The sequence below is a fragment of the Sceloporus occidentalis genome, unplaced genomic scaffold (assembly GCF_023333645.1).
Source record: "Sceloporus occidentalis isolate IW3139 unplaced genomic scaffold, rSceOcc1.0.p SCAF_1, whole genome shotgun sequence".
NCBI lineage: Eukaryota > Metazoa > Chordata > Lepidosauria > Squamata > Phrynosomatidae > Sceloporus > Sceloporus occidentalis.
The window spans coordinates 274,236,864-274,249,162 of NW_028316981.1; the positions used below are offsets into that span (position 1 = coordinate 274,236,864).

The window sequence follows — 12,299 nt, forward strand, 5'->3', positions numbered from 1 at the left end:
TACCTAAAGCTGATGGGGGCGTTAGGCCCATCCTGGACTTGAGACAAGTGAACTTGTTTTTGAACTACCGTCGCTTCCGAATGGTAACCTTGGCCTCCATTCTGCCTCTCCTCCACCAGGGCCTGTGGTTCGCGACTGTCGACCTGAAGGACGCCTATTTCCACATCGGGATCCGAGAATCCCACCGGAGATTCCTCGCCTTCGCTGTCGGCTCCGACTCGTACCACTACAACGTGCTCCCGTTCGGCTTGGCCACGGCCCCACGAGTCTTCACGAAGTGCATAGCGCCGGTGGTGGCATACCTTCATCAGAAGGGCTTCATGGTTTTTCCCTACCTGGACGACTGGCTGTTTGCAGCCGAATCCCAGGAAGAGCTGCACGAGGCAGTCTCATTCGCCTTGCACCTCTTCAACTCCCTTGGGCTGGTTGTCAACAGGGAAAAGTCCCACTTCACGCCGACAAGACAGGTCAAGTTCATCGGGGCCATCCTCGACTCCGACAACTGCCTAGCCTTCCTCCCTCCGGACCGGTTTCAGGCCCTGGCTACATCCCTCAGGCCGTGCATCTCACACAGAAGGATAAGAGCCAGAGACGTCCAAGTCGCCCTGGGCCACATGGCATCGACGACTTTCGTCACCCCCTGGGCAAGACTGCGTCTTCGTCCTCTCCAATCCTGGTTCCTCTCCGTCTTCTCTCCGTTGACGGACCCACCTTCAAAGTGGCTCACGGTACCCAGACCTATAGCCGCTTCCCTCAGATGGTGGCTAGACGGCTCCAACGTCTGCACCGGGATGCCTTTCCATCAGCCTCAGTCACAGCTGACGCTGACAACCGATGCATCCCTGGAGGGATGGGGCGCCCACCTGCTCGACCTTGTCGTCAAGGACAGGTGGTCCGCACAAGACAAGCTCCTCCACATCAACGCTTTGGAGATGCTCGCAGTGGAGAAGGCTTTGAGGGCATTCGAGTTTGCTGTCTCAGGAAGAGTGGTCCTCCTGAGGACGGACAACACCACCGTAATGTACTACATCAACAAGCAAGGTGGTACCAAGTCCAGGTCCCTGCTCGACCTCACGCTCCGCATCTGGAACTGGTGCATCCAAAGACGTGTCCTCCTCCAGGCGATTCACCTTCCCGGAGAGGACAACGAGCTGGCAGACCGCCTCAGCAGATCTCCATCGGTGTGCCACGAGTGGAGGCTCCATCCCGAGACGGTCAGCGACCTCTTCGATCGGTGGGGAACCCCCCGGATCGACCTCTTCGCGACCAGGTGGAACAGCCACTGTCCCCAGTTCTGCTCCAGGAAGCGATTCGACGGATCCCTTGGAGACGCATTCGCTTTCCTCTGGACGGGGGAGCTCCTCTACGCCTTCCCTCCGTTCCCTCTCATCGTCAGGGTGGTGTCCAAAATGACAACGGACCGCTCGCAGGCGATCCTCATCACCCCGTGGTGGCCGAGACAACCATGGTTCGCATCCCTTCTCCACCTCTCCGGGAGATGCTTCCTCCGTCTCGACCCGCGTCCAGACCTGCTCTCGATCCAGGACGGACGAATTCTCCACCCGGACATCGAGAGCCTGCCGCTGGTGGCCTGGAAGATCCGGCCCTGACCGACTTGCCAGAATCGGTTAGGACGGTGATCCTGGCTGCCAGAAAACCTTCCACCCAGCGTTCTTATGCCCTGAAATGGAGGAGATTTTGCCTCTTCCTTGACCAGAAGGGCTTGTCTCCTGCACAGGTTTCCACTCCAGTGGTGCTAGAGTTTTTGATGGCGCTTTTGGACGGAGGGCTGTCCCTCACATCCATCAAAGGCTACCTTTCTGCCATTTGTGCAAAATATCAGTTCGGGGGGAGGGTGTCTTTCTTTAAGGATCCCTTAGTGAAGGGCTTTCTGAGGGGTTGTGCCAACCTATATCCTCCTGTGTCGGTACCAACACCGGCTTGGAGTTTGGAGTCGGTACTGTCCGCTCTCCAATCCAAGCCCTTTGAACCCATGGCCACAGCGGACTTGAGACTATTGACTTGGAAAACCGCTTTCCTTGTGGCCATCACCTCTGCCCGCCGTGCGGGCGAACTCTGTGCCTTACGGAGGGACGAACCATTCCTGAGGTTCCACAAGGACAAGGTGGTCCTCCGTATGGACATCACCTTCTTGCCAAAGGTGGTGTCTGCTTTCCACATGTGCCAGGACATTGTGTTGCCCACTCTAGCATCCGATCCGACGTCGGATGAGGAGCGACGCCTACACTCCCTTGATGTCAGGAGGGCGCTGGCATTTTACCTGGACAGAACTGCTGCCTCCAGCCGGTCCGAGAGACTCTTTCAATGCTACTCGGAACCGAAGAAGGGGTTGCCCGTGTCTTCGCAGAGGTTCTCCAAATGGGTGGCCAGTACCATCCACCTCTGCTATGAACTGCTGGGCAAACCTCTCCCTGGCAGGGTTCGGTCACATTCCACAAGAGCTGTGGCGGCATCCTCAGCATTCCTGTCTGGTATTCCTTTGGAGGATGTCTGTAAGGCTGCTGTCTGGTCCCAACCCCTTACCTTTATTAAGCATTACAGGTTGGACACCAGGGCAATCCGAGACGCAGCTTTCGGGAGGGCTGTGTTGGTCTCAGGGTTGCATTGATTGCACTACTGATGTATTTGTGTTATACAGTTACACTGTTTATACTGTTGAATGTTGATTTGCACAACTCCTATGGGATCGGTCTTGCATGACCTCTGCTCCCTTCTCAGGTTTAGCAAAGTTGTTGCTATTTTATCTATGCATGAACAAAAAGACTGACTCTTTATGGTTCAGGATGTTTATTTGTAATAAATAAACCTTTGGTTTACCATAGCTTTGGTTTCAGGACACTCCCTCCGCCGCATACCTAAGCTTGTCAGTCTAAACCCATTTGTATGATTCGCAGAGACCACGAAGAAGAAGGACAGGTTGCTTACCTGTAACAGTATTTCTTCGAGTGGTCATCTGCGAATACATACAAATCCCACCCGTCCGTCCCCTCAGTGTCCTGCTCTCATTGGCTCTCTTCCTTCGCCTGCTTGGCGGAAAAATTGCGGAACTGGGGAAAAGAGCGGGAAGGCAGGGGCCTTATAACGGGTGGGCGGAGTTACCGCCAAAAAGTTTCAATATGTTGCAGAGTAAACTCTGCCCAGTGATTCCAGTAGGTTCCGAGCAGCACTGCGCAGGCGCAGTAAAACCCATTTGTATGTATTCGCAGATGACCACTCGAAGAAATACTGTTACAGGTAAGCAACCTGTCCGTCTGCACACTATGGAAAGCAGAGTAAATTTGGGAAGGGTATTGTGTGGTAAGAAATAAAATAGATGAAATATGAAGGTGATACTGTTTATACTTGGATAAATATCTGACTGTTTGTTGTATGCTGTTGTTGATGCAGTGCCTGCAGTCATATTCCCTTTCAATTTATGTACAGATAAATTACAATTTATGTAAAAGCTTTGAACTCAGTACTTACCATTTGTTACTTCAGCTGCCCATGCTGAAATAAGCAGTGGAAAGGGACCCTTCACAGTATTCCACCTCCACTGCGAGTCATGTTGTGTTCTAAGCCGCTTGATTCTCCCTATGCTACACCTCAGATAGAGCTAGTGTGATGACCGGGTAGGTGAGTTGTATGAAGTGGAGGAGCAATTGATGGCATGTCATGGTGTAGTATGCTAGCAGAAGAACCAGTAGCTACATACCAATTACCATGGACTATGTGGTTGGCTGGCATGGGCAGCCAAATTAAAGCAGTGGGACCATGGAGGTGTGCATCGTGTGGGTGGATTGTATGGGCAAGGTGGCATAATCATGACACTCCCATTGTTTCTGCAGGTTGATTAGTGCCTTTCTCTATGGACAAGCTATTATAGGTGTAACTGGTATTCATTGCAGTGATTGGTGGGTGCTGCTCATGTTCTCAGGGATACTGTAGTAAACACTCTTGATGTTGCTACCTTACCCCATCCCGGCTATTTTGCTATCTGCTTTGCTGCTGGAATCACATATACATCATGGTGGCCTAACCTACCAACCTCACCACCCCCATAGATTGGCTTGTTTGAATGCTAAGACCTGTCCTTCCAAAATAAGTTATTGAAACATAAAACATGTGAGGCAGAAGCAGCATTTTACTGAATTTGTGCTAGGATGTTTTCTTAGTAGCAAGATTTTAAGGAATTGAATATACAGGCTTAAAAATCTGCCGCAACAGACACATTTCAGGTCAGTTGATAGTCACTGGAAGCGGTTTTACTTCTTTCCAAATTGGGGCAGTGGTGGCGGTATCTTGATATCTTGACCTTTCTCCAACTTTTTCTCACAGTCAACCATATAATTCACACCATCAATGACTAACTGAACAAGTTCCACCTTAAAAAAAAAGAAAGAAAAACCTGTTGAGATTATATAATAAAGTTAAGGAACTGAACTGATAATTATTTATCACTACTATTATTTTATTCATTTATTTCTCCTAGTAATGGGACTCAAATGGCATATCCACACTGAAGAATTAAAGCAGTTTGACACCACTTTAGATGCCATGATTCTGTCCTACAGAATCCAAAGATTTGTAGTTTGGTGAGGCACTAGAGCTCTCTAAAAGACCAGTCTGAATATACAATCTGCAGTCTGAAGTGGTGCAGTCCAGAAAGAATCCATCATGTGATCTTGCTGAATTTTGGATCCCAGAAGAGGCAGTATCTCCGCAGTATAGTATAGCCCTCTTTCTCTAATAGCTGAAGGTATAGAAAATGCTAGCTGGTGTAGCTAGTAGCCTCCACATATTCAATATCAATGTCAATTGCCATTTGTCAAAACATGGAGTTGAATCCTGAGAACCATAAACAAAAGGGAGATTGTGGGAAAGAGAATTGTCTAGAGGGCTTGGGAATACATTGATCCGTGGAACTTACATGATCCAGGAACTGAGCCTGTGAAAAGAGCCCAAGCCAGGATGTTAAAGCCAAGGACCACAAAGATACCCAAGCCAGGAAGACCTTAGCCATATCCCAGCATTAATCACTTTGCTTTCTTCAACATTCAAGCAGGGGAATGTCTTATCCCACCTGCTCAATCACTATTTTACTCTCATAGAAAGCAGTTAGAATCATAGAATCATAGAATCGTAGAGTTGGAAGAGACCACTAGGGCCATTCAGTCCAACCCCCTGCCATGCAGGAAATCCAAATCAAAGCATCCCTGACAGATGGCCATCCAGCCTCTGTTTAAAGACCTCCAAGGAAGGAGACTCTATCACCTTCCGAGGAAGTGCATTCCACTGTCGAACAGCCCTTACTGTCAGGAAGTTCCTCCTAATGTTCAGGTGGAATCTCTTTTCCTGTAGCTTGCATCCATTGTTCCGGGTCCTGTTCTCTGGAGCAGCAGAAAACAAGCTTGCTCCCTCCTCAATATGACATCCTTTCAAATATTTAAACAGGGCTATCATATCACCTCTTAACCTTCTTTTCTCCAGGCTAAACATCCCCAGCTCCCTAAGTCGTTCCTCATAGGGCATGGTCTCCAGACCCTTCACCATTTTTGTCGCCCTCCTTTGGACACGCTCCAGTTTCTCAATGTCCTTTTTGAATTGTGGCGCCCAGAACTGGACACAATATTCTAGGTGGGGCCTGACCAAAGCAGAATACAGTGGCACTATTACTTCTCTTGATCTAGACACTATACTTCTATTGATGCAGCCTAAAATAGCATTGGCCTTTTTAGCTGCCGCATCACACTGTTCACTCATGTTCAACTTGTGGTCTACTTGGACTCCTAGATCCCTTTCACATGTAGTTTCATTCAGCCAGGTGTCACCCATCCTATATCTGTGCATTTTATTTTTCCGCCCTAAGTGCAATACCTTACATTTCTCTGTGTTGAATTTCATTTTGTTAGCTTTGGCCCAGCTTTCTAGTCTATTCAGGTCATTTTGAATCTTGATCCTGTCCTCTGGGGTATTAGCTATTCCTCCTAATTTGGTGTCATCTGCAAATTTGATAAGTATGCTCCCAATTCTGTCATCCAGGTCATTGATAAAGATGTTGAATAGCACTGGGCCCAGGACAGAGCCCTGTGGGACCCCACTGGTCACTTCTCTCCAGGATGAAAAGGAGCCATTGTTGAGCACTCTTTGGGTTCGGCCGGTCAACCAATTACAGATCCATTTAACAGTTCCTTTGTCTAGCCCACATTTTACAAGCTTGTTGGCAAGAATGTCATGGGAAACCTTGTCAAAGGCCTTACTGAAATCAAGATATACTATATCCACAGTATTCCCTTCATCTACCAAGCTGGTAATTTTATCAAAGAAAGAGATTAGATTTGTCTGGCATGACTTGTTTCTCTGAAACCCATGTTGACTTTTTGTGATTATGGCATTGCCTTCTAGATGTTCACAAACTCTCTGTTTAATGATCTGCTCCAGAATCTTTCCTAGAACTGATGTCAGACTAACTGGACGATAATTGTTGGGATCCTCTTTTTTCCCCTTTTTGAAGATGGGGACAACGTTTGCCCTCCTCCAGTCTGCTGGGATCTCTCCTGTTCTCCAGGAGTTTTCAAATATGATTGCCATTGGCTCCGATATTACTTTTGCCAGTTCTTTTAATACCCTTGGATGGAGTTCATCTGGTCCCGGAGACTTAAATTCATTTAGATTAACAAGGTGTTCCTCTACTATCTCTTTACTTATTCTGTGCTGAAATTCCCCTATTCTGTCCTCTGCTCCATTATCCTCAGGTTGAGCACCCTTTGCCTTTTCTGAGAAGACTGAGGCAAAGAAGGTGTTGTGTAATTCTGCCTTTTCTCTGTCTTCTGTTAGCATTTTGCCATCTTTTCCACGCAGTAGCCCTACCGTTTCCTTCTTCTTCCTCTTGCTGCAGACATATCCAAAAAAGCCCTTTTTATTGTTCTTAACCTCTTTAGCAAGCCTTAGTTCATTCTGCGCTTTAGCTTTTCTGACTTTACCCCTACACATGCCTGCTATTTCTTTGAATTCCTTTTTCGTGATTTCCCCCTTTTTCCATTTCTTATACATGTTCCGTTTCAAACTTAGCTCGGTTGAAAGTTCCTTAGTCATCCATCCTGGTTTCTTGAGACACCTCCTGTTTTTCTTTCTCACTGGAACTGTTTGAAATTGTGCCTTCAGTATCTCCCTTTTGAGAAAGTCCCATCCGTCCTGAACTCCTTTATCTTTTAGTATTTCTGACCATGGAATTGCCCTCAATACTTCTCTAAGTTTACTGAAATCCGCTCTCCTAAAGTCTAGGATGCGTGTCTGTCAGTTGCAGCTGACAGCTTTGATGCCAGTGGTGCAGTAAATCCATTCTCAGTTTTAGTTTAAAGGGGCTATTGAAACTACTGAATCCTATTCCTAAAATAGGTTCACCACATTCAATAGTTCCTCTAAAATGTGGACTTAAACCCAGAGCTGATTCCCCACTGCACTGGCATGAGAACCACCACTGGCTGGCTGTGATAAGCCTGAAGAGGATGGTTACCCTTACCCCCATACACCAGGAACCTCTCCCCTTTAGTAATGTTGCCTACTGAGAAAAGTTAGGGCAGGGCTAGGAGCTCTCTTGCTCACCTGTTGAGGAAATGATACGAGTAGGCTAACCATATTTCCGTAGGACAAAAATGGGACATTGGGATGGCAAAAACAGGACAGGGTTATGTAATATTCCATATTCATGGAAAGGTGAGATGATAACAAAAGTTTTATTACATGAATATATTGAGCTAACAATTATTCTTCAGTGGCCTCATACAAAAATTTAGGTAGACCTAGGGGGGACTGTATTTCACCACGATTGTACCATGGATATTTCTCCAATGATGTAATTTTGTGCAGCAAATTATGCTCTTTCAACATAAAACATCTCGCACTCCATGGCACTTTTTTTTGACAACCACAATTTCAATATTTTTGCGACATAACAGGGCATCTTTCTTGAAAACGGTACATTTATATTAAAACAATGGGAGAGTCTGGAAATATGACGGTACTGTTCCATTTAAAATAGTACATGTACTCAGCCTAGATATGAATAATGCCTGAACATGGTAGTTGTTTCTGAAGAAAGGTCTCAGGTTAAGCATGAGGTTTTATAAGTCTTCATGTGAAGAAGGACTCAATGGTCAGTCTCAATGGGCAAATCCAGTCCAGAACAAAGAATAGTTCACTGCTAGGAGGACATTCCAAGCAACAGTTCTGAGAGTCCACCAGATGAAGGAGAAGCACTCAAGTTCTATCCAGTGACAGCATCTGACATTTGTTGCCTTTTAAAAAACTTGATGCTATTGTCTGATAATTCAGATGACACGCCTGAGCTGGACAGCCCAATCAAAGCCTGGCTGAAATAGCAGTGTGCTAAACCTTTTTGACATGTTTTATTTCCACTGCTAATATTAAGGACACTGTACTACTGATATTTCTAAGCCTCAGAAAATGGCCCATTACCTGTTTTGAGTGGTGGTTTATTAAACAATTTGCCTAAGCCAATGTTTTTGATTGTGCCAAAGACTGATTCTAAATTGATTTTTTTTCCTTCACAGTATGAGATATTTGAGTGATTTAGTCATTTATTTTATTCTCCCTTTACAAGCAATCCATGTGGGGAAACTAGAGTTCTTATTTTCCAGATTGCTAGATGGTGGAAAATCTATTAAGTTTGTATTGACCAGTGACTGAAGCAAACCAAAAGTAAATAGCTTTATTTTGTTCCGGTGGGAAAAGCAAAGGAAAAAAACATTTATCTTATGATCACATTAATGTTATTATATAGTGAAAAATACATGTCTGATAATGAAATTTCCCTGTCCTCTTGGGCTGCTCTGTCTTGTCTTATTTAAATTGAACATTCTTTGGGGTAATGAATGTACCTGCTTCATTGGTTTCATCCTTTACATATTGGATCCATTGTCAAATGAGTACAGAATTGAGAAGATAAAGGTGGCCTGGGTACAATAAATCCTGCTTTGTTGTTGTTAACTGCCATCAAGTTGACTTTGACTTATGGCAACCTTACAAATGAGGGACCTCTAAGTTACCCTGTCTTCAACATCCCTGTTCAAGTCTTGCAGACTTGGAGCTGTGGTTTCCATGATTGAGTCTATCAATCTGTAATGTGGTCTTCCTCTTTTCCTACTGTCTTCTACCATACCAAGCATTATTATTTTTTCTAATGAGTCTTGTCTTCTCGTTATATTTTCAAAGTATGACAGTCTACATTTAGTCATCCTGTCTTCTAGGGAGAGTTCAGGCTTGATTTGCTCTAGGATCCATTTATTTGTCTTTTTAGACAGTCATAGAACTGTTCTCCAACACATTTAGAAAGAGTTGATTTTCTTCCTATCAGGTTTCTTCACTATCCAGCTTTCACAACTATACACTGAGGCAAAGAAGATGGGCAAGAAAAAGCAACTTGATCCTGGGTTTTCTGAAAGTGAGTCAAAATCCTATGGGTCTATACCCCCATAGCCTGCTCCCAAGGTAGGCCAAACACCCACCATGCAACTATCAAGATGCATTGTGCAAGTTTTTGTCACCCCTGCACCATGTATGTGCACCATTGCACAAACACACTGCCTGCAACCTCCAGTTACCCCCTTTTTCCTGACCAGATGCCATCCCATTGGATGCCCACCTGTATCACTGGCCACAGAATTGCATGTGTGATGCGCTGCATGTACAGTGCATGAGTGTGCCCAGTGGTACATTGGCAAAGCACAATAACGGAGGCCCTCCATACATGCCCCCTTCAACCCATGCTCTCTGTTGAACTGTCTAGTTTGTGTATGTTGTAATTACATCCATTGCATGATTGGTGGAAGCCTTTTTGTTTTGCTTCAGTCCCCAAATGGTACCAGGCTGTTTATATGCCAGTGTGATGAAGGTGGGTCTTTTCCACCTTGAATTGAACTATCCCAGCTTCTTTTTGCTCCTGCTTTTAGTCCTGGAGCATGGCTTCATTTGGCTTTCCTCACGGTTTCTCCTCGTGTGTCGTCAAAACACCCCACCTTCAAAGAGGTTAAAAGCCACTTTAGCTTTACTTCTTTAGCTTTACTCTAATTTTTGATATCAGCTACTCATGGTCTTTGCCACAAAGTGCTCCTTGTACTGCAAAGAGAACAGAGCTCCTGTTTCCAACCAGGTAGCCAATTTGATTTCTATATTGACCATCACATGATGTCCATGTATATAGTTGTCTCTTTGTTTCCTTGAATAATGTGTTTGCAATTAACAATCTGTTGGCCTTACAAAATTCAGTTGCTCTCCTGCTTCATTTCTTGATACTAGGCCAAATTTTTCTACAGTCTTTGATTCTGCTTTCTCTTTTTGCATTCCAATGGACTATGATTAACACAAAATCCTGTGTTGGTGTGTGATCAGTTTCCTCCTGGACTCCATCATAGAATCTTTCAATTTCTTCTTCTTCTGCCTCTCTAGTTGGAGTATAAACTTGGATTGTGGTTATATTGATGGATTTTTCCTGACATCTTTTGATATTATTTGTTCAGACTGATATTGGTTGACTTCTTTTGCTACATTTCTCCTCGCTATTAATGCCACCCCATTTCTTCTTAGATTTTCATTTTCTGAGGAAAACTGTCAATTAGGTGACTTGAATGTTCCTTTCCTGTCTACTTTAGTTCTCTCACTACAAATATTGGAATCAACCCTTTTGGAGAGGAGGGATATAAATAAAACCTATTATTATTATTCCTATTTTTTATTTTACTATGTCTAGCTTCCCCTGATTCATGCGTCTCACATTATATGTTCCTAAAATATGTGTTGTGCAGCTTTGGACTTTCCTTTCATCTCTGAGCATGTCAACAGCTGAACATCCTTTTGGCTTGAGTCCAGTAGTGTTGTCACCCACAACACTACACATAGTTGTATTCTGCTCCACCCCAGTAGCTCACTGAGTGCCATCTGACCTGGGAGTTCCATCTTCTGCCACTATCTCTTGTTTCATTTTGGATTGTCTCATCATAAGGTTTTCATGGTAAAATACATTCAAAAGGGGTTTACTCTGCCTCCTACTGCACAGCACTAACAAATGTTAGCTATGATGCCACTGCTGTTGTCCCTGCAAGATTCTTAGCCCCACTACTACTGCTGCCTAGTAGCTGTTTGGCACATTTAGTCTGGTTCCTCAACAAAAGCCTGTCTGACATGGGGGACCCTGCCAGCAGCATAGCCTCTTGCTTCTCAGCAGACAATCCCACCACCATGGAAGGGCAATGCCATTGGAAAAAAAGCCCTGCTTTAATATAGGAGGATTACTTAGATCATTGCTTAGGATCTCTTCCTATGGTATGATTTATAGAATTCTCCCAAACCTCATTAAAAAGATTCAGGCCAGATAGTTCTGTTTAATTTTATCTATCATGTAAGCTTTTCCCTTCATTTCAATTTAGGTCCTACATTTTAGGTGAGCATATCCACACATACATACTTTTGAACAGAACTTGGGCAAATTCCTTTTAAGATTCCAACTCTCAGAATCCCAAGTCATAGAAGAATCATGTAAACAGACTAAAACCATATTAAACAATGTAATGTTAAAACAATTTAAAATCATGTGCATGTACAAATGTGATCATTAGGTCCAAAAAATTTTAATGAAAAGCTGTGTTTTAACTCGACACTAGAATAAAATCAGCATCCACATCCTTGAGGCTTCCCGGGGGGGGGGGGGGGGGGGCATTCTACAACAAAGAACAGACATGTATAGAATGGCACTGCAAATATAAGTAATTTTTGCTTGAGCTTCTATCCTATCTCAAAATAGGGGTAAGAAGCTTACCTCTGATCGGCCCATACGATCTAGGTTGGAGATATCATATATGTCTGCTACAGCAGCTGTGTCTACTCCACCTGTGCCACGCTTCTGAAGTCTCAGGTTTTCCAGGATCTTTGCAAATCTAGGATCCTGTAATAAGCGAGACTTCATTATTTTAAATGTGGGTGATTTGTATTACAGATGTGCTTGAAAACAATGGTTTATTTCATTCACATTTTACATTTTTAAGTTTGAAGATATGTAGAGGCAATGCTAATTCTTGAAAACTGTTCTTACTGACAATGGAAAAGATTAATTTATGATGAAAAGTCACTTTAGGTGCTTACCAACCTTGCTAAGCTTGGGAAGTTTAACATGAACTCCTGCACGTAATCCTGTTCCCAGATTGGAAGGACAAGTCAAGACATATCCTAAGCGTTCATTCCACATAAACTCCCATCCTCGTTCTTTAATTAACTTTTCAACCTGT

The 12,299-nt window shown here is 44.4% G+C and overlaps 1 protein-coding gene across 1 annotated transcript in view; it reads right to left on the reverse strand.

Moving 5' to 3' along the window:
- Nucleotides 1–4,126: 4,126 nt before the first annotated feature.
- CKMT2 (creatine kinase, mitochondrial 2) overlaps nucleotides 4,127–12,299 on the reverse strand; it is a 43,792-nt gene continuing 35,619 nt past the window's right edge. Inside the window, exons 8-10 of the mRNA XM_089493814.1 lie at nucleotides 12,161–12,295; nucleotides 11,834–11,959; nucleotides 4,127–4,385 (exon numbers count right to left, since the gene is read on the reverse strand). Of these exons, the coding sequence (XP_089349940.1) occupies nucleotides 4,266–4,385; nucleotides 11,834–11,959; nucleotides 12,161–12,295 (381 nt within the window). The 3' untranslated portion in view covers nucleotides 4,127–4,265. The remainder of the gene's footprint in view (nucleotides 4,386–11,833; nucleotides 11,960–12,160; nucleotides 12,296–12,299) is intronic.